General features: G+C 35.8%; 1 protein-coding gene across 1 annotated transcript; it reads left to right on the top strand.

Annotated features, from left to right (window-relative positions):
- Window positions 1–3,069: 3,069 nt before the first annotated feature.
- LOC21409639 lies at window positions 3,070–18,707 on the top strand. Its single transcript, XM_024165490.1, has 15 exons — window positions 3,070–3,440; window positions 3,892–4,294; window positions 4,389–4,566; window positions 4,660–4,799; window positions 10,876–11,719; window positions 11,864–11,964; window positions 12,524–12,668; window positions 12,743–12,811; window positions 13,655–13,700; window positions 14,733–15,193; window positions 15,741–15,820; window positions 17,278–17,413; window positions 17,839–18,028; window positions 18,246–18,328; window positions 18,411–18,707. The coding sequence occupies exons 1-15, from the start codon at window positions 3,341–3,343 to the stop codon at window positions 18,534–18,536; spliced, it is 3,102 nt and encodes a 1,033-aa protein (XP_024021258.1). The 5' UTR covers window positions 3,070–3,340; the 3' UTR covers window positions 18,537–18,707.
- Window positions 18,708–25,351: the final 6,644 nt, after the last annotated feature.

Genomic DNA, 25,351 nt, shown 5'->3' with positions numbered 1-25,351 from the left:
TATAAAATTTTTACTTTATGATATAATACAATATAATATAACACGGTACACGAGACATGTCCTTAATAATCCTGTAGGTACTGAAACCATATTATCTAGTGGGGCCTTCACCGATTGGCGATTGCCTATTTGGCCTAGAGGGAGAGCCAGTATGGCGAATAGGCAATCACAGCACTATAAGGGCACTTAGGTATGTTCCCTTGTAGCGACTCGTCCCGTGCAAGGGAGGCTCGCCATGGCAATCTCAAATCATTCACACCAACGAGGCAATAAGCCCAATTGAAATCCCTCTACACGAAATTAAACAAAATAAAAAATGTTCACATGGTTTCCTCAAACTGCCAACCCGACCATTTTGTGGTTCTTATGCTGGACAAAATCATTAGTTTGCCTAATAACTCCAACATGTCCAGGTTGGGCACGTTCCAAACTATGTGTACATGATAATTTATTTTATTTGCTATAAAAACTGAAAAGACGTGTATATGATAAGGACATGTTTTTTGACCAATAATAAATTCTTTTTCTTCGCTAGAAGAACCTCAAAATTTATTAGATCCTCTTCAACGGTGTCCAACCCGCCTGCCTGTAGATATGCAAAGTTATTAGATATGCAAAGTTATTGCTTACTATCTATGCGAAAAAGAAGTGTAATAACAGCAAAAGAAAATCAATAAGAGCAATGCTAAAGTAATAAAATTATAAGATTAAATTATTATAAAAAACAAAAAAGGAATAAGAGCAATGCTAAAGAAATAAAATTATAAAATTAATATGATATTGTGCTAGTTTAAATCATAAATCATGTTTTTACTATAATGTTTTATCTAATAAAAATTTTAAATTTAATTTTTTCTATTATAGCGTTTTTTTCACACATGCATACTTTTTAACTTAAATTTTCAAGCCAAACGAACAACTAAATATGTAAAATTTAACTTCATTATCGTGATAGTAAACATAGCCTCGTGGTTACAACCGCCGAGCAAAGTTAACTATTTATTAGCCCCATGCCAATTTTCCATTAAATATTGATGGAAGTTATAAGTTTTTATTTAATTGTAAATATTTGAAGAGTTTGGAGTTTGGAGAGTATTTGTGAGAAAAATAATGCTAGGACACCAATTTTAATCCTAATTCTTGTATCAATTCGTGATTTTTTTTCCTTTTATTAATAGTTGTTTAAAAGATTGACATATCAATTAATAATAAGATATTACACATACTAATTAAAGAATGACAACTAAATAATAGATATAAGAGTTGGTATATTTAGGACATGTTCTTTTGGAGTATGACTTGAGTGTAGTTTTTGAGTTGAATTTGAGTTATAACTTGAGTTGAAGTTGTAACTTGAGTCTGTGTTTGGTTGTGTACATTTGAGTTATGGTTTGAGATAAGAATCTTGTTTTTTGAGTTTGTGTTTGAGTGAGTCAAAACTTAAATTTATATTTAAATAGTATTTTAATAAAAACTCAATGGTGATGAAAAATTTTAATAGGGTATATGGATGGAGTTTTATTCATCTTTTCGTTGTCTATGCATAGAAAAAAAATCATCTCAATCAGGATTAAAACGAAAAAGTTATAGCATTTTTAAGAATAGAAAAAATATTGTTCATTAATTTGAGTTCGAGTTTCTGAACTCGAGTTGAAGGGGACCATTGAACTCGAGTTTTAGTCCCAAACTCGAGTTCAAACTTAAAAGAACATGAACTTAAATAAAGTTAGAACTCGAGTTGTATTTTTTTTGAGTTTTTTGAGCAGCCGAACACACCCTTAGTATTATTATTGAGAAAAATTTATGATAAGACATGCATTTTTATTCTATAGATAGACATTGTATTGTTTTTAACTGTTTGATTAGTTTTTTAACAATCATATATGTTCATACTCCATATCATACCATTAAAGAACTAATTTAACAATTAAAACATTAATTTCTACCGTTAGAGCACATAGCTTTCTTCACTATAAATGCACCCGAGTATCAAAATTTAAAGAACAAGAAACAAGTTTTTATCTACTAATAACGCCTATTATCATTATTACATTATGACACAAATATTGCATTTCATTTTATTTGGTTGGTTAAGTAAAAATACAAAAAAAAAAAAAACACTAAGGTATTGATTTAGAGCCCGTTTAGTTGGAGGATTCGTTCTCTGATTTGAATCATGGTTCATGGTTTGTTACAATATTTTTTCTCACAAAAAACACACGTAAATCGAAAATGATTATAATCTCATGGTTCTAATCCATGAACCAAACGGGCTCTAATGATTCAAATCATATTACTACATTATTTTCTCTTAAAAAAATTTAAATTTAAATTTTTTATTCCAGTATTTTTTTTACATACATAGCATAACTCATTGTGTAGGCCCCGTTAATTTCACCGATTTGAGTTTTATTACAGTAAAAAACTATCAGAAATAGTCACATCTAACTTTTTTGCTACAGTAAAAAATTCTCATATAAAATCACATATAGACTCGAATTAGAAACTCGAATCAGCAAACTAAACAGACCCTAAGGTCTCGTTTATTTCACCGATTTGAGTTTTTAGTTTTAAGTTTTTACAGTAAAAAACTCTCAAAAAATGTCATATCTAATTTTTTTATGTTACAATAAAAAATTCTAAAAAAATATTATATTTCAATTTAAATTAAAAATTTAAATTCACAAAATAAACGAGGCATAAATGAACACACTAATAAAACAAAAACGAAAACGATTAATCCAACTGCAACTTAAAACTTCCAAAAAAAAAAATTTAAAAGTTAAAACGCTGGCAGTACCACTTGTTGATTAGGAAATGGACAAAATTCATTTTTTTCAATATATGATAATTAAAAAAAACTGACGTGGCAATGAAATAAGTGCGAGCCGTAAAACTGTAAGGAGCACAAGTCCGCAGGTGCAAATATTTTAGGAGCCAGCGTTAAAGTTCTAACGATACGATTTTACGTTTTCCTTTCCCACGTATTCTCCATCAGAACCAGAACTTATTTTTTAATATTAAAAACAAAAAGAAAAACAATTACAAGCTAAAAAGCTCAAACGACAGCGGAGAAAAAAACAATTTTCAGATACAAAACAAGAATCTCTTCTCTTCTTTTCTCGGTGTTGATCGTTTGGGTTGCCGAGATTTCTTGCTACGACGCCGTTTCGGCGATTCGGAAAAACCCTAGGAGGGGAATACCTCGGCAATTTTGCAAGCTTGACGGTGCTTTTCATGCCGGCGTTTCTCATACAGCCTGGATTGACCCGGAATTCGATTCTCCCATAAGTTTCTGGGCCCGGGAATTTGTTTCCGTTGGTGAATTTTTGTGGAGAAAATGAAGGCCATGGAGACGGTAAAGGATCTGATCGAGGAGGCGAAGCTTCGAACGGTGTGGTGGGCTCTGTGCATCTTCGCCGTCTCGTATTTTCTGTCTCGTAAACACTTTTCTATTCGCAAACTCGTTCTCGTATTTCTCGTTTGTTGTTCGTTTTCTGGTTTTTTTTTTTTTTTTTTTTTTTGGGGAATTCGATAACATTTTTTTTTTTTTTTTTGGGAACTTGATATGGCAATAAGACGAGTGCTTTCTATTTTAGTAGTAAATTGAGATTTACGTCTTGTTCCTGAAAGCTATTTCTACCTAAATGTTGATTAGTCTCCGCGCAAAAGGATTTTTTTTTTAATTCAGGTCCTAAATGGTTAGAGGCAGAATTTTTGAATTATTTGAGCTTGTTTGAAAGTTCTCTAGTTTGTAAATACTTATAATGATGTTTCTCTGTCCTGTTGGTTTGGATTTGCGGAAAATGTGGTTTGTCAGTTTCACATTCCTTAGTGTTTTTCTGTTAATGTGGTACCCTTTTGGCTCTAATACAAGTATTCTCATTACAGATACTAGTAAATCAATGTGGATGAATCTGCCCATGTCAATTCTTTTGGTTTGTGGTATGCGAATTCTTTTTAATGAGGTGGAGTTTCGTCGGAAAGTTAAGCCGGTTCGTCCACAAACTTATTTATCTCACTTGGAGAAGAAACAGTTGTCCGTAAATGATTCACGCCTTTCTACCGCGCCTAACCTGCAAAAATGGAAAAGGAAAATCGATTCTCCAATTGTGGAGGCAGCAATTGACGACTTCATTGACAAGATTTTGAAGGATTTTGTGGTAGATTTGTGGTATGGAGATATAACACCGGACAAGGAGTTTCCTGAGCAAAAACGCGCAATAATCATGGATGCTATTGGCGAAGTATCGGGAAGGATAAAAGAGATAAACCTTGTTGACTTGTTAACACGGTACTTCGTTTTCCTTTTTGAAAAATAATTTGCAAGTGTTTAAGACCCTTTTATTATCAAATTTGTAACACTTAATGATTGTCTGATGCTTCAGGGATATAATTGATTTAGTAGGGGATCATCTGGACCTATTTAGAAGAAACCAAGCTGCCATAGGTGTCGATGTAATGGGAACATTATCTTCAGAGGAGAGGGATGAGAGGTTAAAACACCATCTAATGGCTTCTAAGGAGCTTCATCCTGCATTGGTATCACCTGAGAGTGAGTACAAGGTGTGGGTGGAGCGTTCCATTGGAAATACATTTTCTTTTTGTTTTTTGTTTCTGTTACTTGTACTCTCCTTAATGCTGCATGTCTATTTCTAGGTTCTTCAGCGACTGATGGGTGGAGTGTTGACTTTGGTGCTAAGACCACGAGAAGCTCACTGTCCTGTGGTCCGATCTGTTGCAAGAGAACTTTTGACATGTTTGGTAATGCAACCTGTTATGAATTTCGCAAGCCCTGGGTATGTTCTTGGATGTTTCATTTTTTTGGTTTGTTTTATCCTTCTTCTTGCTTCTTTACTTGCTAAGAGAGTATTCAGTTCTGCAGGAGGAACTTTGTATATGACCATAAAAAGGCATATTATGCTATCTTGTCTTTTGCTGGATAAATAGTCAATTGTGGATATAGACGGTGAAAAGTTGGCATTACCATTGTTCATTCATGTGTGTTATGACTTATGAGTAGTTGCAACTTTTAAAACATAATGGGCTTGTTTGGTTCAACAACTAAAACTGTGGAGATTTGAACCTTTTTGGTTAGAACTCTAAGAATCTAAACTGTGGTGATTCAAGCTGTGATCCGAACTGTTATTTAGATATGCAAATTGAAGCAGAATAGAATTGGAATTTTCTGATGATTCATTAGAAACAATTAGGTACATATATATACACAAGGATCCGTTGAGATTGATCCTGATTTCTAGGAGCTAAAAATCTGATACTAACGGAAAATCACTTCCGGCTATATACAATAGAATAATATCTTCTAGTAACTATAGATCCACAAAATCAGGAAACTAACTAATGCCCTATACGGCTAGTTTGAATTCCTACACTCCCCCTCAAACTAGATGGTATATACTCATTAAGCCAAGTTTAGAACTTAGCTCAAGAAAGTTTGGACGAAAGAGTGCCTTTGTGAGGATGTCCGCTGCTTGATGCCTAGATGGTACATGTTTTAGTGATACAACATTGCTCTCTATCTTCTCGCTGATGAAGTGTCTGTCGATCTCAACATGCTTCGTTCTATCATGATGGATAGGATTTTTGGCAATAGCTATAGCTGATTGGTTGTCGTACATCATATCTATAGGACCTGAAATGCCAACTTTAAGTTCATCGAGCAGCCGTTTTAACCAGATTCCTTCACAAATACCTTGAGCCAAGGCTTGAAATTCTGCCTCAGCACTACTGCGTGCCACCACCTGCTGTTTCTTACTTTGCCATGTCACCAGATTTCCCCATACATAGGAGCAATACCCTGAGGTTGATTTTCGGTCAATGGGGGATCCAGCCCAATCTGCATCTGTGTAAACCTCTAGGGAGTGATTAAGGGTCTTTTTGAACATGAGTCCTTTTCCGGGATCCCTTTTGAGGTATCTAAGAATCCGGTCCACTACCTCCATGTGTGTGACCGAAGGATTGCTTAGGAACTGACTAACACGGCTCACTGCAAAGCTTATATCTGGACGTGTATGAGTCAAGTAGATCAGCTTGCCGACTAGGCGTTGATATTGTCCTTTATCTACCGCCATCTCTTCAGTTAGAGGCATCAACTTCGTGTTAGGATCCATCGGCGTGTTCACCGGCCTACACCCACTCATACCGGTTTCCTTTAAGAGGTCCAATACATACTTTCGCTGGGAAACTGAAATTCCAGCCTTTGACCTAGCCACTTCCATTCCCAAAAAATACCTTAGATGACCCAGGTCCTTGATTTCAAACTCTTTGGACAACAGAAGCTTAAGTCTCCTTATTTCCTCTTCATGATTTCCAGTTAGAACTATATCATCCACATACACTATTAGCACATTAATCTTACCATTGGTGAAGTGTTTGAAAAATAGAGTGTGATCGGCTTGTGACTGTAAGTAGCCATCTTGTTTTAGTACCCTTGTGAATTTGTCGAACCATGCTCGAGGTGATTGCTTGAGCCTGTATAGTGACTTTCGTAGCCTACAAACTTTGCCTCGCATATGATCGGTTTCGAACCCAGGAGGTATATCCATATATACTTCTTCGACTAAGTCACCATTCAAAAAGGCATTCTTCACATCAAGTTGGATTAAGGGCCAATCTTGGTTCACGGCAATGGATAACAAAACTCGCACTGTATTGAGCTTGGCTACAGGCGCAAATGCCTCTTGATAGTCAATTCCGTACAATTGAGTGTAGCCCTTGGCTACCAAACGGGCTTTGAATCGTTCAATGCTTCCATCAGCTTTTTGCTTCATTAAGAAAATCCACTTGCACCCAACTGTTCGCTTCCCCGGTGGTAGAGTTGTTAGGGTCCATGTGCCGTTTTTTTCAAGAGCTTGAAATTCTTCTAGAGTGGCAGCTCTCCATTCTGGAACCTTTAATGCATCATGAACTGTTCCGGGAATCTGGATGTTGTCTAGAGTAGTCACAAATGCCCTGAATCTCTGTGACAATTTGGAGTATGTCATATAGTTGCGGATGTGATGTTGTGTACATGAGCGAACTCCCTTTCTCTGAGCAATCGGTAGGTCTGAGTCTGGGTCATATCCTGTCACTTTCTCAACACTATATTCTGTGTTAGATTCAGCCTTACCCTGCGTTATTTCTGGATTTCTTTTTGCTGATTTTGAACATGCTGTTGAAGTTGTTGTCTCCTAGTATAGACTCTTATTGCCTCATTAGGAAGGAGATGCTTTGGGTACATTACTGACTCATGGGACCCATGGGATGGTGACTCAACAGTGTTTGGAGAGCTCAGTGAAGTCTGTGGAGTAGAAGATGATGGAGGTTGCGGGTTAGGTAAAGTAGGGGCAGAATTGCATGGAGTTGGACTTGTTACTGGGTTAATGAGAGAAGTCTAGTCCCAATTTTGTGATTCATGTGTGCTTGTCTCCCCCTGAATTACAGAATTGGGATAGAAGGGCTTATCTTCAAAGAATGTGATATCCATGGTATGATAGACCTTTTTGGTGATAGGTGAAAAACATTTATATCCCTTTTTGTTTGGTGAGTATCCAATGAAGATGCATTTGAGTGCTCTTTCATCCAGTTTGCCCCGTCTGTGAGGGTAGATATGAATAAATGTTGTGCATCCGAATATTCTAAGGGGAATTTGAGAGAATAAATGTGAGTGTGGATAGGAGTCAAGAAAAGTGTTCACTGGAGAATACGTGAGGGCATCCTATTGATGAGATAGGTGGCTGTAAGAATAGCCTCACCCCATAATTTCTTAGGTATATTAGACTGGAAGAGTAATGAACGAGCAACTTCAAGCACATGATGATTTTTTCGTTCTGCCACACCATTCTGTTGGGGTGTGTCCACACATGAGCTTTGATGAACAATGCCATATGATTGGAGATAAGGTCTAAGAACGGAGTTGAAAAAATCACGAGCATTGTCAGTTTTGAGGACTTGAATGGTGGCCTGAAATTGAGTGCGAATCATGACATGAAAATTTTTGAAGATTTGGCTGGTTTCAGATTTATCTTTCATGAGGAAAGTCCAGCTTAACCGGGTATGATCATCAACTAGCAATAGGAACCACCGAGCTCCAGAAATATTGGGAATTCTGGGTGGTCCCCAGATATCCCCATGGATAAGGGAAAACGGGTGAGTTGGTGTGTATGGTCGTGGGATATATGTACTTCGGGGGTGCTTTGATAGTTGGCAAACATCACATTGAAATAACTTGGCATCTTTATTAATGAACAATGATGGAAATAAGCATTTCAAATACAAGAAATTTGGATGACCTAGACGGTAGTGCCACAACATTATTGCACTGTTTTTATTGGACTGACTTATTGACTCATGACTCTGAATGGACCAACACTGAGGTTTGACCCTATTCTTATTATGACTCTGATCTGGGGCAGAAGAGGTGTCTACTTCGAGGAGATATAAGCCTGCGCAAAGTTCAGCATTGCCAATCGTCTTCTCCGAACCCAAATCCTGAAAAACACAAGATTTGGCAAAAAATTTAGTCTCACAGTTAAGATCACGGTTTAGTTTGCTGACCGAGAGTAGGTTACAATCAAGGTCAGGTACAAATAACACTGAATGTAGAGTAATATTGCTCGAGAGATATATGGTTCCCATTCCACCAACTCTCGAGCGTGAACAATTGGCAATACGCACTGTTTGATAACCCGGACATGGAGTATAAGTTGAGAAAAGTGATCTATCACCTGTCATGTGATCTGATGCGCCTGAATCTACTATCCAAGAGGTTGAGGGTGACTGGGCAACATGAAGGGCCTGATTTCCACTATTGTTCACAGACCCGCTCCCTGCGCCTGTTGCCACCGAGCCGGCTGGCAGGTTTGCTTTGCTGATCAGATGCTGAAGAAGTTCCAGCTGGTCCTTTGTGAAGGCGACTTGGTTCTGGGATTTCCCCGACTCTCACGGTCACCAGTAGCCCTATTTGGCTTCCAGTCTGGTGGCTTTCCATGTAACTTCCAGCAGGTTTCTTTGACATGGCCGGTCTTCTTACAATGGTCGCACTAGGGGCGTCCCCTCCGTGGCCGATTGTCGCCAGGAGTCTGAGATGTTCCGCGAGCAGCACAGGCGGCTGGTTCAACCATGGACGGGTGGTCTCTGGCAGCGGCAAGGGCTGAGCCATCAGTGGAAGTGGGTGTGTTCGAATGTCCCATCATGACTCGTTTGCGGCTTTCCTCTCGACGTACCTCGAAAAAGGCTTCCCGAAGACTGGGCAAGGGCTTGGTTCTGAGTATTCGACCTCGCACCTCATCAAGAGACTTATCAAGACCCATCAGGAATTTGAAGATGCGTTTTGTCTCTACTATTCTTTTGAAATAGGTTCGGTCATCAGGGCACTTCCATTCATGAGATTCAAAGAGGTCCAATTGTTGCCAATACCTCGTCAGAGTGGTGAAGATGGTGGTGACTGTATTTTCTCCTTGTCGCAGGTCATGTAGGATACTCTCCACATGGAAGAGTTCTGCAGTGTTTTCACTGCTGGAGAACGTATCACGAGCTGCGTCCCATATTTCTTGGGCTGAAGTGTAAAGGAGGAAGTTTTCTCCTATTTCAGTAGTCATTGAACTAATTAACCAAGACATAGCTAGGTTGTTTTCTGCCCTCCAAGTTTTGAATTTAGAGTCACTAGAATCTGGTTGGACAGCCACACCTCTAAGATAATCATCACGGCCTCGTCCACTGATAAACATCATCATGGAGTGAGACCATTGGAGATAGTTGTGGCCATTGAGTTTGTGGTTGATGATAGGGGTCATACTGTTTTCGGGAGTGATATGAGGATTGATAGGAGTATTGAGAGATGAAGTGGTAGATGAAGATGAGTCCCTGGAAGTCTGCTTAGAGTCGGCCATGCTGGACGAGATTTCCGAGAGAGAAAGAGAGTAGGGGCTCGATTTTCACAGAGGTGAAAATAATGGGAACAGAGGAAGGTCTAGGGCCGGCGGTCAGAGAGATGAACAAGGGCTAGGGCCGGCGGCCAGAGAGATGGAAACTAGGGTTCAGAAACCTGTGGCTTTGATACCATGAAGCAGAATAGAATTGGAATTTTCTGATGATTCATTAGAAACAATTAGGTACATATATATACACAAGGATCCGTTGAGATTGATCCTGATTTCTAGGAGCTAAAAATCTGATACTAACGGAAAATCACTTCCATCTATATACAATAGAATAATATCTTCTAGTAACTATAGATCCACAAAATCAGGAAACTAACTAATGCCCTATACGGCTAGTTTGAATTCCTACACAAATAAATTGTAATTTGAATTGGGAATAAAATCCGAATTGTGTTTGGATAAAGTGTTGAAAATTATCATTAGAGTTTTGTAACAAATCTTATAAAACCTCATTATAAATGACATTAAAAATATGCAATATGGGTGGGGATTTGTTCATCTTCATTATGAACACATTAAAAAAATAATCTTAATCGGAATTAAAACGAAGAAGTTTTAACATTTTTACGATTGAAATTGAGGAGAGAGAAAAAGTAGAATCTTGAACTATTGGACTGTTGACAACAATTCAGCTTGGTAGAATTTAAGGGGGGAGGTGAATTCTGAAATCAATAATTTGAGCTGTCCTTGAACCATTGTTAATTGTTTGAATTGTCTTTGAATTTTCCTCTCCCAAACATCAGTTTGAATCCTGAACTAATGTTTAAATCCTAAACAACAGTTTGAGTTGTTGAAACAAACAGAGACAACAATTATTCTTTTAAGTCTTCTTTTGTTTTAACTGCAAAACTGCTATATGAATTTTATTTATGCGTTTTGTCATTTCTCCTTCGTTAGCTTGTAAACCATCTGATTTTTAATTCTGTTGTTTCAGGTATATCAATGAGCTGATTGAATATGTTTGGCTTGCATATCAACATGATAGCGTTGAGGACTTGGGTGGTGATCAGTCAACTGCAGGGGCTGTACATGATCATGGTTCAGAATCAAAGAAGAATTCGCCCTTAAATAAGGGGACTGATACCGCATTATCTAAAATTCAGACAGAAGTGTCCTCAGACCACAACACATTGCAGGAAGAGCCTTTGCACTCACGTCCTGCTGATTGGGCACGAAAACTGGAGGCAGCAACCCAAAGAAGAACCGAAGTTCTTGCTCCTGAAAATCTCGAAAACATGTGGACAAAAGGAAGGAATTATAAAAAGAAAGAGAACAAGAGTATAATAACAGGAGTTCAGGAACCTGTAGAGAAGGGTTCTGTTTTAAATACTGCTGTTCTTACTAAACCTCTTCGAAAAGAAATGTCAGCCGACAGACTGGTTGTTTCTACAGTAAAAGAAGAGGGACCTCTTTTAAGGATAACTTGGGGATCAAGCTCCGATAGTCAGTTAAGAGATGGGAACAGAAATGAGACACAGTTCTCCCATGATACTAACAAGGAATTAGTTATCAAGGGAGGAGATGTTGTTGATGAATCGGAAGGTAATTTCAATGTTCCTCATAATGGGAACAAAATTCTGCTTAAGAGATCCAACAGCACATCTGCTTTAAAAGTTGAACCTGATGCAAAAAAGGCAATTACTGAGGGTGGAGGGCCCATCATCTCCGAGTTTTATAGCCCTGATTTTGGCAGACGTAGGGAACAATATATTGGTAAGAGTGCTTCAGATATGGTAGTTGCTAGAGTGGGACAACATCTTCCCAAGCTTAGGTGCCGGGTGAGCACTTTTCTGGTTAAACTGTGATGATTTATAAAGCTCTTCAAAATAATGAAATAAGAGAATTCTTAGGAACACGTGGTTTCATACAAGTTTTGGCATATTTCTGAATCTATGTTGTTCATTGTCTACATGTATCTACAGGTAATGGGGGCATATTTTGAGAAACTTGGTTCGAAGTCTTTTGCAGTTTATTCAATTGGAGTGACAGATGCCGAAAACAGAACTTGGTTTGTGAAAAGAAGGTAATTCATTATTTTGTAAAAATTCTGTATTTTTGCTTCATCTTTATTTTATTTTGAGAGAAGTTCAGTCAATTAGATTATCTCAAATAATTAAGTTGGGATTAAGGCTTGTTGTTGTTGTTAATTTTTCTTCAAGGGGTAATTAATGCCAGCATTCTCACACAGCCAAATAATACTAGAGAATAAATACTCAATGAGACTTTCAAGATATTATAAAGTAATTTTTAACTTTTGAATCATTCATTACAGCACATTTTAGGAGTTGGTCGCTGAATTAATCTCCAAGTCCATTCAAGATACAAATGGGTAAAAAAAAGATTCCCTTTCAATGAGAAGAGATGAGAGATAAGGAATTGAAGAAAATTGCGATTATTATTTACCGAAATATGGGAAGCAAAGAAGTTGTGTATTTATTTAAAAATGAATTTCAATAGTAGGACTGATTTCTCCGTCAAAAAATTTGTACTATTTGTATTCTGTCTCCCTCTATTGGTAAAGGTTCTCAAGTCTCCAGATCAGCATATCATGATATCTTGGATTTTTTCTTTTTGGTCTGCAGATACAGAAATTTTGAGCGATTACATCGGTACCTTAAGGAATTTCCTAATTATACATTACATTTGCCCCCCAAAAGAATATTCTCTTCAAGCACAGAAGACGCTTTTGTTCATCAACGATGCATTCAGCTTGACAAATATCTGCAAGTATGATATTGATTCTAAAACGAACTTATGCTACATCTCTTTTCCTGTTGCTTATCTACGCTGTGTTTTCCCAGGACCTCTTGTCGATAGCCAATGTTGCTGAACAACACGAAGTGTGGGATTTCCTAAGTGTTTCTTCAAAGGTATTTTTCATCTTTTGTTGATATTTATTGCGGTATCCTAGATATGCACTAGAGAATACATTGAATTGACTCCGCTAAGGACCTTTTTCTTTTTGTGAAGCGTGAAGACATTACTAAACATTTAAGATTTAACGAAGAAACTAGGGTGGAGAACTGTTAGTTGAGAGAGACGAAAGTCAAAGTTATGTTTAGTTCTTAGGCTTGAACAAAAATTTAAATTTTTGTGAGAGAAAACACTGTAGCAAAAGGTTTTAAATTGCAGTTCAAACCTAAGAAACAGACAGGTAGAAAATCGCCCTTCTTGCTTCAAAGATACAGTTTAAATTGTAATGTCTTGCTAAAAGATTTGAGAATGTTAAATGAGAGACCCTGAAGATGGTGACAAAATCATACAAAAGAAATGCAGAAGTCTTAACTTTAAATTGTTTATTTGTTTTTTCTTGAACAGACCAAAAGGATTTATGGTTTGAGTTGACGTGGGCTTTTAGATTTTAATAGATTATTTCTCCTTTTAAAGGTGGTTTTGGTTTTGGTTTTGGCTTTTTTTTTTTTGTGATGGCAAGATGCCTATTAAGTTGAAAGGAAAGTTCTATAGGTCTGTAATCTGTCCAGTTATGTTATATGGTAGTGAATTTAGGAAAGTTTAATTTCGAACAGAGCTGCGTGAAAAAGTGAAATTCATATAGCCGACCCCAATTAAGTTGGGATTAAGGCTTGTTGTTGTTGTTATTGTTGTGGGTCACTTTACCCTTGCTTTTTAGCCTCAGGAGCTGAAAGTTAGCGTGGTAGAAGTTTGAAATTAATCTCAATTTTCTAATGGTTCTTTTTTTTTTTTTTTTGAAGAATTACTCTTTTGGAAAGTCTTCTTCAGTGATGAGAACCTTGGCAGGTACATGGTCATTATTTGTCTTTTACTTCCATTTTTTTTATCTAAATTTGTTTAAACGTTTTTACTAATATATACTCATGCTTATGTGGTTGGCAAGCTACTAAGTTCCTTAAAACATATAATATGATTATAATTGCTTTTACTTTGTTAGGAAAGTTTTACATAATTCTAGGTGGCTTGCTATTAAGTTTGATTACTCTTTTTACATCATCGTTTCTTACTCGATAATTGCTTCCTGGATTATGGAACATTCTTATTGTAGTCCTTATTCGGTTATTCCTTAAATTTTAAAATCAATCTTTTAGGTCCCTAGACTCTGAAGTTGTACCTAGTTGGTCAACACATTAATTGCCATTAGCAAAACTGTTTTAGAGTTCTGTGCTGAAATGAGACTTTTATCCTGGAAAAACAAATAATAACTTCAGGATGAAATCTGTCTTATCAAAGTCCAAGGACTAAAATTTCTACCAAAAAAAGGGCTAAAATTTGGTTTTCTTTATAGTTTGGGGATAATTTAGTAATACTCTTGGTTACATCTTTTGGTGGAAGTAAGTGTTTGGACCAACTAGACACAACCAATTGAGTCTAGGGCCTAAATGTAATTTTGGTGAAAGTTCAGATATTTCTAGTAAAATTAATCCTTTTTATCCGAGACTATTTTCTTCTGCCACCACAGAAATTTGGTTGGAGGCTTTATGACTTGTATGAACGTGAAGCTTAGATTATTGTTTTTCATTTTCCAAGAATAAGCAATCAGAAAGTAACTTTATGAAGTGTTAGAGAAACCCTTTCGTTGAAGACGCCAATTGGCCGAGTACTGGGCACTATAACCTTTTTCTTATTTTTTATATATTTTTTCTTTTTTTCCAAGAAATTTCCATGGTCCTATTCTTTACCTTTTCTTTTGTCCTTTGGTGATCTATTGAATGTTATGATCATTTTCCCTTGTCAGCTAGCTAATGGCTCAACCTGTTAAAGGTTGATTTTTCCCCTGCTCTCTAATGGTTTGTGTTTGGCATGTAAATTGAACAGTAAATGTGGACGATGCTGTGGATGATATTGTACGCCAGTTTAAAGGTGTATCAGATGGGTTAATGCGTAAAGTTGTTGGTCCATCTTCATCCCTTAATGAATCGCTTTCTTCAGCTTCTGCTCGGAATTTGTCCTGGAGTGCAGAAGAGATAAACAAACACATGTCTAGGCAAGATACAAGAGAAACTGCAAATAGCTTTTCTGACAATGAAGAAGGCGAGAATGATGGAAGTCATGACCCTGAGGAAGTTCGATCTAGCGCACATGCAAATGGGTGGCATTCAGACAATGAATTGAGCTCCAAGGGTTATCCCCCTCGAGTGATAAAAAAGCCAATAAAGGTGGGTTTAGAAGAGAGACAAGAAATTATGGCAAAATCTGAGAGTCATGCTGGTTTTCCTGCAACAAACTTTCCAGTGACCTCGGATCATTTAGAGGATCCAATGGGAATGCCACCCGAGGTACTTTGAGTTTTTCCTTGTCCATTCTCTACATGTATTAGCTTTGATCCTTACAAGGTGTACAGATTTTGGTTGTTGTTCATCTCAGGTGTAGTTTCTGTATACGTCTCTGCTGCTAGGTTGTTTACTAGTGTGAGGTTTATTATTTAAGCAAAGGAACTGATGCACTAATAAGAAAAATATGGGTAAAGTTTTGTCTTTATTGGTATAATTCTAGCTTTTTAAGTACTCTTCAAGGTGAATGAACATACAAGATGCTGCCATTGTTTTATTTTACTGGAGAAAATGTTTCCCAATAGAGTAATAGGACGAGCCACAGGGATATGGATTCTATATTACTATCATACTTGGTTTTAACATGGGTATCTTAGTGAGCCATCTCAGAGGAAGTTACTGGTTTACTGTGGCATTTTTCTCAATAATTTATAGACTTCTTTAATTATCTCAGCTGAATAGAAATATGTTCTGTTTATTGACTTAAATGGTGTGAGCACTTTTCAACTGTATCTTAAATTTTATGGATACTTACAATTTGCTTTTCTTGCAGTGGACTCCACCTAACGTGAGTGTACCTTTGTTGAACCTAGTGGATAAAATATTTCAGCTTAAGAGAAGAGGTTGGCTAAGGTGATCTATCCTATCTTTAAAATTCTTTTGCTTGAAATGGATATGATCTCATCTTTAAATACATCTTTGTGCTTTAATAAACTACAGAATTTGATTATATCAAGTTTCTCGCATGATTATTGATATTATCTAAGGCATGTTGTAAACACTAGTAAGTTATAATTTGGAGCATTCTGAACTTAGTGGCGCAGAAGATATACACTTCTATTTCATTTCTTCCCAGGAAATGAAACAAAACACTGTTGAGTATCATCATCAGGAAATCTTTATAGATTAGTTCTTCTCCTAACATGTCTTAAATTATTTATTTTCTTCTTTTGGTTATTAGTCATTTATCTTGCTCTTTCTTTCTTTGTTAACGACTAATTGACATCCTCTTTTCTATTGAGTGGATGGACTTTCTCATTTTTTCCAAATTCTCTCTCTTTGTGGTTTCCTTTTAGCTTATGGATCTATCCATATGTTTTATCAATATATATGCTTCCTCCTTGCTACTAGCACTAGTCATCGTGCTACATTCCTTGTGATTGGGGTTGGGGAACTCTTGTAATAAATGAGGATTGGCACTTTGGACTTCAGTAATCTTCCCTGAAGAAGAAATGGTACCGACTGGCTCTTCACAAGATAATTTTTCCATCTCGAAGGGCATTAGCCTCATACCTTTCTTCATTCTCTCTCTCTCTCTCTCTCTCTCTCTCTCTGTATATATATATATATATTACACACACACACATATCCATTTGTAAACTTTCCAGTTTCCACCCATCTCTCTTGTAATGAATGAGGATTAGCCCTTTGGACTTCAGTAATCTTCCTGAAGAAGAAACGGTACCGATCTGGCTCTTCACAAGATAATGTTTCCGTCTCGAAGGGCATTAGCCTCATAGCTTTCTTCATTCTCTCTCTCTCTATATATATATATTTATATATATAGACACACACACACACACATATCCAGTTGTAAACTTTCCAGTTTCCACCCGTCTCTTTCTATCCACATGCTTATTCATGCTTAGGTAATAACTTAGAGTCGTGTGATTTGGATTTATGTATCCTTTTCATACTTTGTTTTAACTTTAGCTTCACTTTTCCACATCTCAAAGGTTGTTTGCTGATTTATTCTGTCCTTTAAACCTGCTGACTGCAATACTTGAGAATAATTCATAATGAATCTTTTATCCATACCAATGTACTATTTTACTCAATCCTGCATTAGTATCTTCTTATATCGTGTCGGCTTTCCTAAAATCTTATGCTTTTGGGAGACCAAATTACCAAATTCAACATGTCTAATATTTATAAAACTTTGGTCGACCAGTCTATTGACTTTTGCGTGCATGAGAATGTTCCTTGTATTGCTAATTGCTTAGAACATGACATCAAGCAATATTACTGACGTCTTTTTTTTAACTATAATACCTATTGGCCTTTGACCATTGTTTATTGGTGCTATGCAGGAGACAGGTTTTTTGGATATCCAAACAGATATTACATTTAATAATGGATGATGCTATTGATGACTGGCTCTTGAGGCAGATTCATTGGCTTCGGAGAGAAGATATTATGGCCCAAGGGATTCGATGGGTTCAAGATGTAAGAACTGAATGAGTTTGACATACCTCGGCTTTGCATTGGTGCAAACCAACTTAATGATATAAATCTGCATGTGATTTGGCATGAAATCAAATACTTACACGGTTGTTATAGAAACATAGCTACATGAATAAATGTGCTTTTGCACTAGGGCATCTTCCACTTGAACTTGGGGATAATAGTGTTCCTTCTATTACAGAAGTCATAATTAGTCTGTCATTGTACCCTGACTGTGACTGTGGAGCGAAATCCTCAACTTTTTCTTTTTGATAACACTCCTTTCAGTTGAATGAAAAAATTATAAGAAATGTAGTAGTGGAAGAGCCATGACTCTTTCTTTCCGTTTGAATGGAAAAATTATGAGAAATGTAATGGAAGAGCCATGCAAGTGTTTTTCTAATTAAATGTATATTTATTTCTCCCAGGTTCTATGGCCTGATGGAACATTCTTCCTTAGACTACGAAATGCAGAGGGCAAAGATGATGACGAATTCGATCTAAAATCTTTTCAAGGTGCGAAACAAATTGGTGGCAGTAAGGTCTGTACACCTGGGTCTTTTGAGCAGCAGCTTGAAGCTGCTCGCAGAGCAAGTGATGTCAAGAAAATGCTCTTTGGTGAGTAATGACTATTATTTACAATGTATGGGGGTCAATATATGGTTGATGCATATTTAAATGCATGCTTATATAGTAATATAGTGTTATATATAGACTTTATCAGTGAATGCTCATTCTTTTTAAGATTCAAACAACGGGAGTTGCCATCTGGAGGATTGCTCGGCTATCATTGTAGGGTGAAAAAAAATAAACTGATCTCTTTTGTTTCTATCAGATGGAGCTCCTACAACATTGGTGAGCTTGATTGGAAACAAGCAGTACAAGCGTTGTGCAAAAGACATTTATTATTTCACTCAGGTTAGCTTCTCATATTTTCATCTTCCATTTAAATTTACTTGATAAATTCATTTTCATTCAACAATTTATTTAAATTTTGCAGTCTACTATCTGTATAAAGCAGCTTGGCTACGCGGTACTTGAGCTATTGCTGATATCCATTTTCCCCGAGTTGCGGAATCTTGTACTAGATGTGCATGGGAAGACGCACGTTCATCAACCTGTATAGGAAGGTAAATAATTTATTTTCCAAATCACTCCTGAGAGTGGTTGGTAATTTTCCTCATGCGATCCTTTTACGAGAAGATTGGGTCAATTGGGTTACCTTAGCTTTTTGTGTAGCATTCATTTCATAGATTAGGTGAAACATTCTATGGAATTGAGAAACTAGAAAGTAGCTTTTTTTTTTTTTTTTTTTTTTTTTTTTTTTTTTTTTTTTTTTTTTTTTTTTTAACTGTACAGATGTGTAGATATATAATAGGCATGTACAGAAAGCTTGTATATCTTATTAAAATTATTTTCCTATTTTTGGTGTGTGACTTCAGCATTGCTCGGTTTGTCTTGATCTGCTTGTAATAAGCAATCCTTTTGGCTCCCTCTGGTAGAGAGATACTAAGGATTTAAGGAACACAAACAAATTGAATGTGATGCGGAAATATTTGTGGGGAATGGCTATAATGAGAAATGCTTATTTTTCATTGATAAGGCATAAATTATATGCTGTAGGGTTATATCCAATGATGCAAATCATGACGATGAGTTGGACTAAAAATAAAAAACATCGTAAAGGGTGCCAATAGGAAGGGTGAGCTGAGTTGGAGGTGAATGACACTTGAAAAGAAGAAGGCCCCTTCGCGGACCTTTCCAATTACAAAAGTGGTATTCCTATCAAATTAGATTCACGTGGTTCTATCTAGTGCCTATATATCAGGGCTTATTATTTGTGAGTGACAATATTATAAATTTTAAGGATACGTTTGTTTCATATATTTAAATTTAAATTATTAATTTTGTTATAAAGTTTTTTTTGATAAAAAATTTTAAATTTTAAACATTAAAATTAAGAATCATAATTTAAATACTTTTTAAATTGGTCATAAATAATTTATTTTTAGATAATTTACACAAATAGTCTTTAATTTTTTCAGTAAGTGATAATTTAATCTTTAATTTTTATTTGTAAAACGACCCGGTTCTTTACCTCTAAAAAGTAATGGGACAATGCACGTATCCTCCACGTGACCCATGTTTACGGTGGAAAGACAAAATTGCCCTTAATTACTCTTCTTCTTCCTCGAATGCAAAATCGCCCTTATGGCAGAAGCAAACTAGTAAAGCGAAGGAGAGGCCCCAGAGAAACTATTCGTTCTTGCTCCGCGCCTCTCTCAACTCTCTCTCTCTCTTCCTAGTTCTGCTTAGGCCGTACTAACTAGGACTGTACTTTGTTCACAACAGCTTGGTCACGTGTATTGTATAAGTCGAGGTTAGAAAGAGAGAGAGAAGTTGGTTTTTTTTTGTGTGTGTTTGAGGAGGTGGGTGGAGGTTAGATTTCTGAGTTTTTGGTTTAATAGGTTTGTTCGATCTGAATCGATCTATGAGTTTTGAGGATTGGGATTAGGGTTTTCATGTAAAGTAATAAAGAGAGAACCGATTTCACTGTATGTGATATGTCTGTTGAGGTTTGTGATTCTATCATGCAAATAAAGATGGTCACCGACAAGCTAAATTTTGCTAATTTGATAGGTTGCTTTGTTTGGAGCTATGGTTGAATCCCGTACTTTTTGAGATTTTTCTCAAGTTTTTTGTTAAGATTTTCACGAGACAGATTTTTTTTTTTTTTGAGATATGGTTGAATCTGGGCTGTTGCTACTGATTTCAGTGGATTTATATCATTGACTTTGAGATTTTTTTTCTCTGAGTAATTTGAGTTTGAGATTTCATCCATGGCCGACGTGGGGGATATTTGTTTGGAGAAGAAATACCAGATGAAGATCGAGAAGATGGAGAAGAAAGAGAGTATTTAAATTAAATGAGGACCGTGAGGAGATAAAAAAAAGTTATTGTAGGATCCGAGCTTCTTTGTTGCCGAACAGGGAAGAGAACATCCGACTGAACAACAAACCCATTGCCGGATCTAGCATTCTTGGTTTCTGTAGAAGCTGAGGAAGAAGAAGGCCCTTAAGGCATTTTTGTCTTTTAATTGAAAAAAGAAGTCACATGATGCTCGCGGAAATCTGGAAATCTGTTAAAAATTTGATGCGAAAATCTGGAAATCTGTTAAAAGTTTGACAGAATTGGACGAAAATGATCAGATTGTTTTAAAAAGATTATGAGTCTTTTTGTTAAAAAAAATTAAGAATCCAACTGTCATTTATTAGAAGAGATTATGACCGTTTGTGTAAATTATTCTTTTTATTTTCCTAATTGTGTTTTTGGAAATGTGTATACTTTATGTTGATTTTTTTTTAAGTCGATTAAGAACTTTAAGAATTCCAAAGTTTTGTCCTCTTTTTAGCAATCATCAATTAGGGTGTGTTTGGTAAGGGGATTTGTATTTTGATTCGAATCATGGTTCATAGTTCACTACAGTGTTTTCTCTCATAAAAAATACACGTTAATCGAAAATAGTTTTAATTTCATGATTCTAATTCATGAACCAAACGTCTTCTAAAACACTCAAACCTTACTGAGATAACGAAATTTTCGGGTTTCAATCCACTAAAACAAGTAAACAACTCCCAAAAAGCAAAACAGTTTTTCCAATTTCACTCAAAATACTTCCAAAAAACAAATAACTTCACCATTGAAAAAAAAAAACCCTTATATTTGATGAACAACCCAGATCAGCGAGCCTCTGCTGTCGCGTTACAGCCTAACTTGTTTTCATCCGCTCCAACCCTCACGAAGCTAGACCTTCGTAACCCCCACTCACTTTGACTGACACCTTGTCATCCACGCCTAAGCTCCCACCTCCTCTATGTATGATCAGGTATGCCTTGTCGCCTATCCCCTTTCCATGTAACCCCCACCTTTCCTATGTACACTTTTAGATTATGATTATACAATCCAACATTTTGAAATATGCATTATGCATAAGTATCAATTTGATCACAATAAAGTTACTCCAATGCAATTCTTGATGATAATAAATAAGTAGTTCGTTGTTAGAACCGTTTTTTTTTTCTCAGTGGTATTTGGTATCGAAATGATTCCTAAATAATATTTGTTTGGTATATGTTTTTAAAAATGACTCTTATAGTTTGAAAACGGTTTTAGTTTTTTGAGGAAAAAAGAAAATGCCCAAATGTGTATAGGGAAAATGAGGGAAATAACAATTTTGGGAGGGGTTATTAAAATTAATAGCAGAATTTAGAAACGTGTCTAGTTAATAGTAGATTATCTCTCGTTCACACACTCACTCCTCGCGCTCCATTTCTCTAGCTTGCTTGCTCTCTCTCTGCGTTCATGACTAATCCGCCAAAGCCATGCCAATGTTGCAGTGCCATTCGCGTTCGTTTGTCTTCATCGTTTGTCCTTTCCATCGCAATCTCATCGCCTCAGTTTGATCTAATTTTCTCGCACGATTCCCAGGCGTTTCCTAACACCATTTTTGCCATAGAAAGATTGCTAGCGAGAATCTTCACACTCTAGATTCTCTGTGATTGGACTTCTTCGCAAATTCCCAGACTCCTCCACATGTGGCTACACAGATCTACTGAGATCTTGACCTTTTCTCTACACACGGTGCTGCTATGGAGAATGTCTACCGATATGGATGGCAATGGGGCGGGGTGGAGACGGAGGATGATTTCCCATCCCCATCCCCGCCTCCCTAAACTGTCCCTATCCCCGCTCAAAGAGGGGCATGGTCGAAGTCGGGGATTCCTCATTGAGAAAATCTTTCCTATACTTGCCTCATTCTCCATCATATATGATTATGTATTTTAAAATTTAGCAACTTAAAATTAAAATAGAATAGAAATTCATTATAAATTTAAGCCAAAATCAAAGATTCCATAATAAAAATTAAATTCGCAACATATTACTGTTGGGAATGGTGTCCTAGAAGCATGAAATGTAATAGGATATTTATTATTTATTTAATAAAAGAGTTTATTCATTATTTTATGTGCATATATTTATGAATATTTTATGAATATCAATAAAAATTCCATGATTATTTATGTAACCTTAAACATTGTATATAAGTGTTATATACGAGAGGATAATGTTTAAGGATAATAATCAAAAAGCAATGTTCATAATGAATTTAATTAAAGTTTGGAATCTTTAATTAAAACATTATTAATACATGTCATTCCCATTTAGAATGGAACGGTGTTATCCGCACTGTTGATATGGTGAGATATTGAATGAGTGTATTTCGTATAATGAGATTATGTGGAACAAGGACACAGACACAAAATGAATTTCTAATAATTCCGTTAAGTATAGAAATTCTAATTGAGTCTACCGATGGTCATATATAGGATGATCTTAATCCTAAGTTCTTAACAGACTCCTATTTATGGATTTGTGTCTTTTGATTTACTCGGTACAGATTCTGAGATACTGGATCATATTCCTTGTATTTTGGAGACATGATGAAGTAGGTAGCCGGGAATGTTATTACACGAGATGGAATCCATTCATTCTTAACAAAGAAGTAGATAAATAATTCTCTTGAGGGTTGATTCGGTACTTGGACCAGTAGGAGCTCCGATTCAACACTTCACAGTTTAGAAGTAATTTATGTCTATAATTTTGAGAGTGCAATTCCATGTTTATAGTGGAGTAACTATTGGAATTAATAGAATTAATTAATTAATTAAAGTGTTTAATTGATTATTAATTTTATTGGAGCTCGGGATTATAGGTCCATTTGTCCCCTCGTCGTCCTAGTAATTCTGCCAGACACAGAGGGCAAAATGGGAATTTTAGAATTACGGAATTCTAAAATTAAATACTCGAAAATAATTAATTGAGAATTAATTATTATTTAAATAATTTGATTATTTAAATTTGAATTTGAACACATCTAGATTTATCCATTTAAACTTATTAGATAAGTTGTTTAATTTAGAAATTCAAATTAATTTAAGTTTGACTTAAATTCGAATTTGAATTTGAAATAAAATTGGACTACAGGATAAAGGATGATTTTCTCTTCCTTCCCTATCCAGTATTGGCGCCACACACAGGGATAGGAATCCCTAGCATGGCCGGCCACAAGGGATAAGGGATAGAGGAGAATTTTGGTTCGAAATTTAAATTGGAGATAGAGATTTGATTCCTTCTAGAAGTTTGACTTCTACTCTATAAATACTATTTTTGAGACAATTTTTGGAATGATTTTTTGCCCTAATTTTAGAGGTAGCCGAAATTTCTCTATAGAAAGAAGGAAACAATTTTTCTGCCCTAAGAGTTAAGGCTGGCCGAAATTCTCAAGAGAGAAATTAAGGAAAAAATTTTTCTCCAAAAATTTCACATCGTGCATGTGATGGTGTTTGTGGAAATTCGAGTGTTTATTGTAACCCATTTTGTCTCATGTGTACCCACACACACGTCTTCGTGGATTCTAGGAATTGATGCGGAAGACATTGGTTTTCTAAACACAAAGATTGGAGCAAGGACTGTTCGTGGTCAAAGAACTCAAGTTATCATCCGAGTCGGCTTCCAGGTATTTTTCCTGATTGAGTTCTTGATATATATAAGTTAATGAGATTAATTTATTCGTGCATAAATTAATATAATCTATAGAGTATCTCAAAAGTTTTATGAAAATTTTTGTTATACACGATCCGTTTCTTCCCCGCGCCACCGCGCTTCCGCACCCGAATTCGATTCGGGCAACCAACAATTACAAACTAAATCTAAAGGTAATAACTAACGTATAAGTGGAAAAAAGTTTAAAAATATTAAAAAAAACGCAAATTATCTTCCTTATCTATTTCTAATAGCTTCAATCTTCATTGCATGGTTGCACCCTATTTCTTCTCAAGAACTATAGTTCAAAAAACTTGAAGTTTTAAGAGATTATGTGTGTATATATATTTACATAAAAAAACAACACATTAATATTGAAGTGGAGGCAGGGTGGAGAGTACTTCCTGTCGGAAATAATGTCCTAGAAGCATGAGATGTAATATGATGTTTATTATTTAATTAATAAAAGAGTTTATTCATCATTTTATGTGCATATATTTATGAATATTTTATGAATATCAAATGAAAATTTCATGATTATTTATGTAACCTTAAACATAGTATATAAGTGTTATATACGAGAGGATAGTATTTAAGGATAATAATAAAAAACATTGTTCATGATGAATTTAATTAAAGTTCAGAATCTTTAATTAAAACATTATTAATACATGTCATTCCCATTTAGAATGGAACGGTGCTATCCGCACTGTTAATATGGTGAGATATTGAATGAGTGTATTACGCATAATAAGATTATGTGGAACATGGACACAGACACAATATGAATTTATAATAATTTCCGTTAAGCATAGAAATTCTAATTGAGTTTACCGATGGTCATATATAGAATGATCTTAATCCTGAGTTCTTAACAAGCTCCTATTTATGGATTTATGTCTTTTAATTTACTCGGTACGGATTCTGAGACCCTGAATCCTATTCCTTGTATTTTGGAGACATGATGAAATAGGTAGCTGAGAATGTTATTATATGAGATGAAATCCATTCCTTCTTGAGAAAGAAGTAGATAAATAATTCTCTTGAGTGTTGATTCGGTACTTGGATTAGTAAGAGCGCTCTGGTTCATGAATGTGTTTTATGAATTACTATCCATTAGAGAATCAATGGTACTCAAGAATGCATATATAATTAGAGAGGTTAACGGATTCTACCTCACTCTAATTATGAATTATTTATGGAGGATTGATCTATATGTAATGACTATATCAAATGGACACTTCGCAGTTTAGAAGTAATTAATGTCTATAATTTCGAGAGTTCAATTCCAAGTTTATAATGGAGTAACTATTGGAATTAATAGAATTAATTAATTAA

Source organism: Morus notabilis, unplaced genomic scaffold (assembly GCF_000414095.1).
Source record: "Morus notabilis unplaced genomic scaffold, ASM41409v2 Scaffold115, whole genome shotgun sequence".
Taxonomy (NCBI): domain Eukaryota; kingdom Viridiplantae; phylum Streptophyta; class Magnoliopsida; order Rosales; family Moraceae; genus Morus; species Morus notabilis.
The sequence above is the reverse complement of the archived record's forward strand: the minus strand, read 5'-3'. Positions and strand labels throughout refer to the sequence as shown.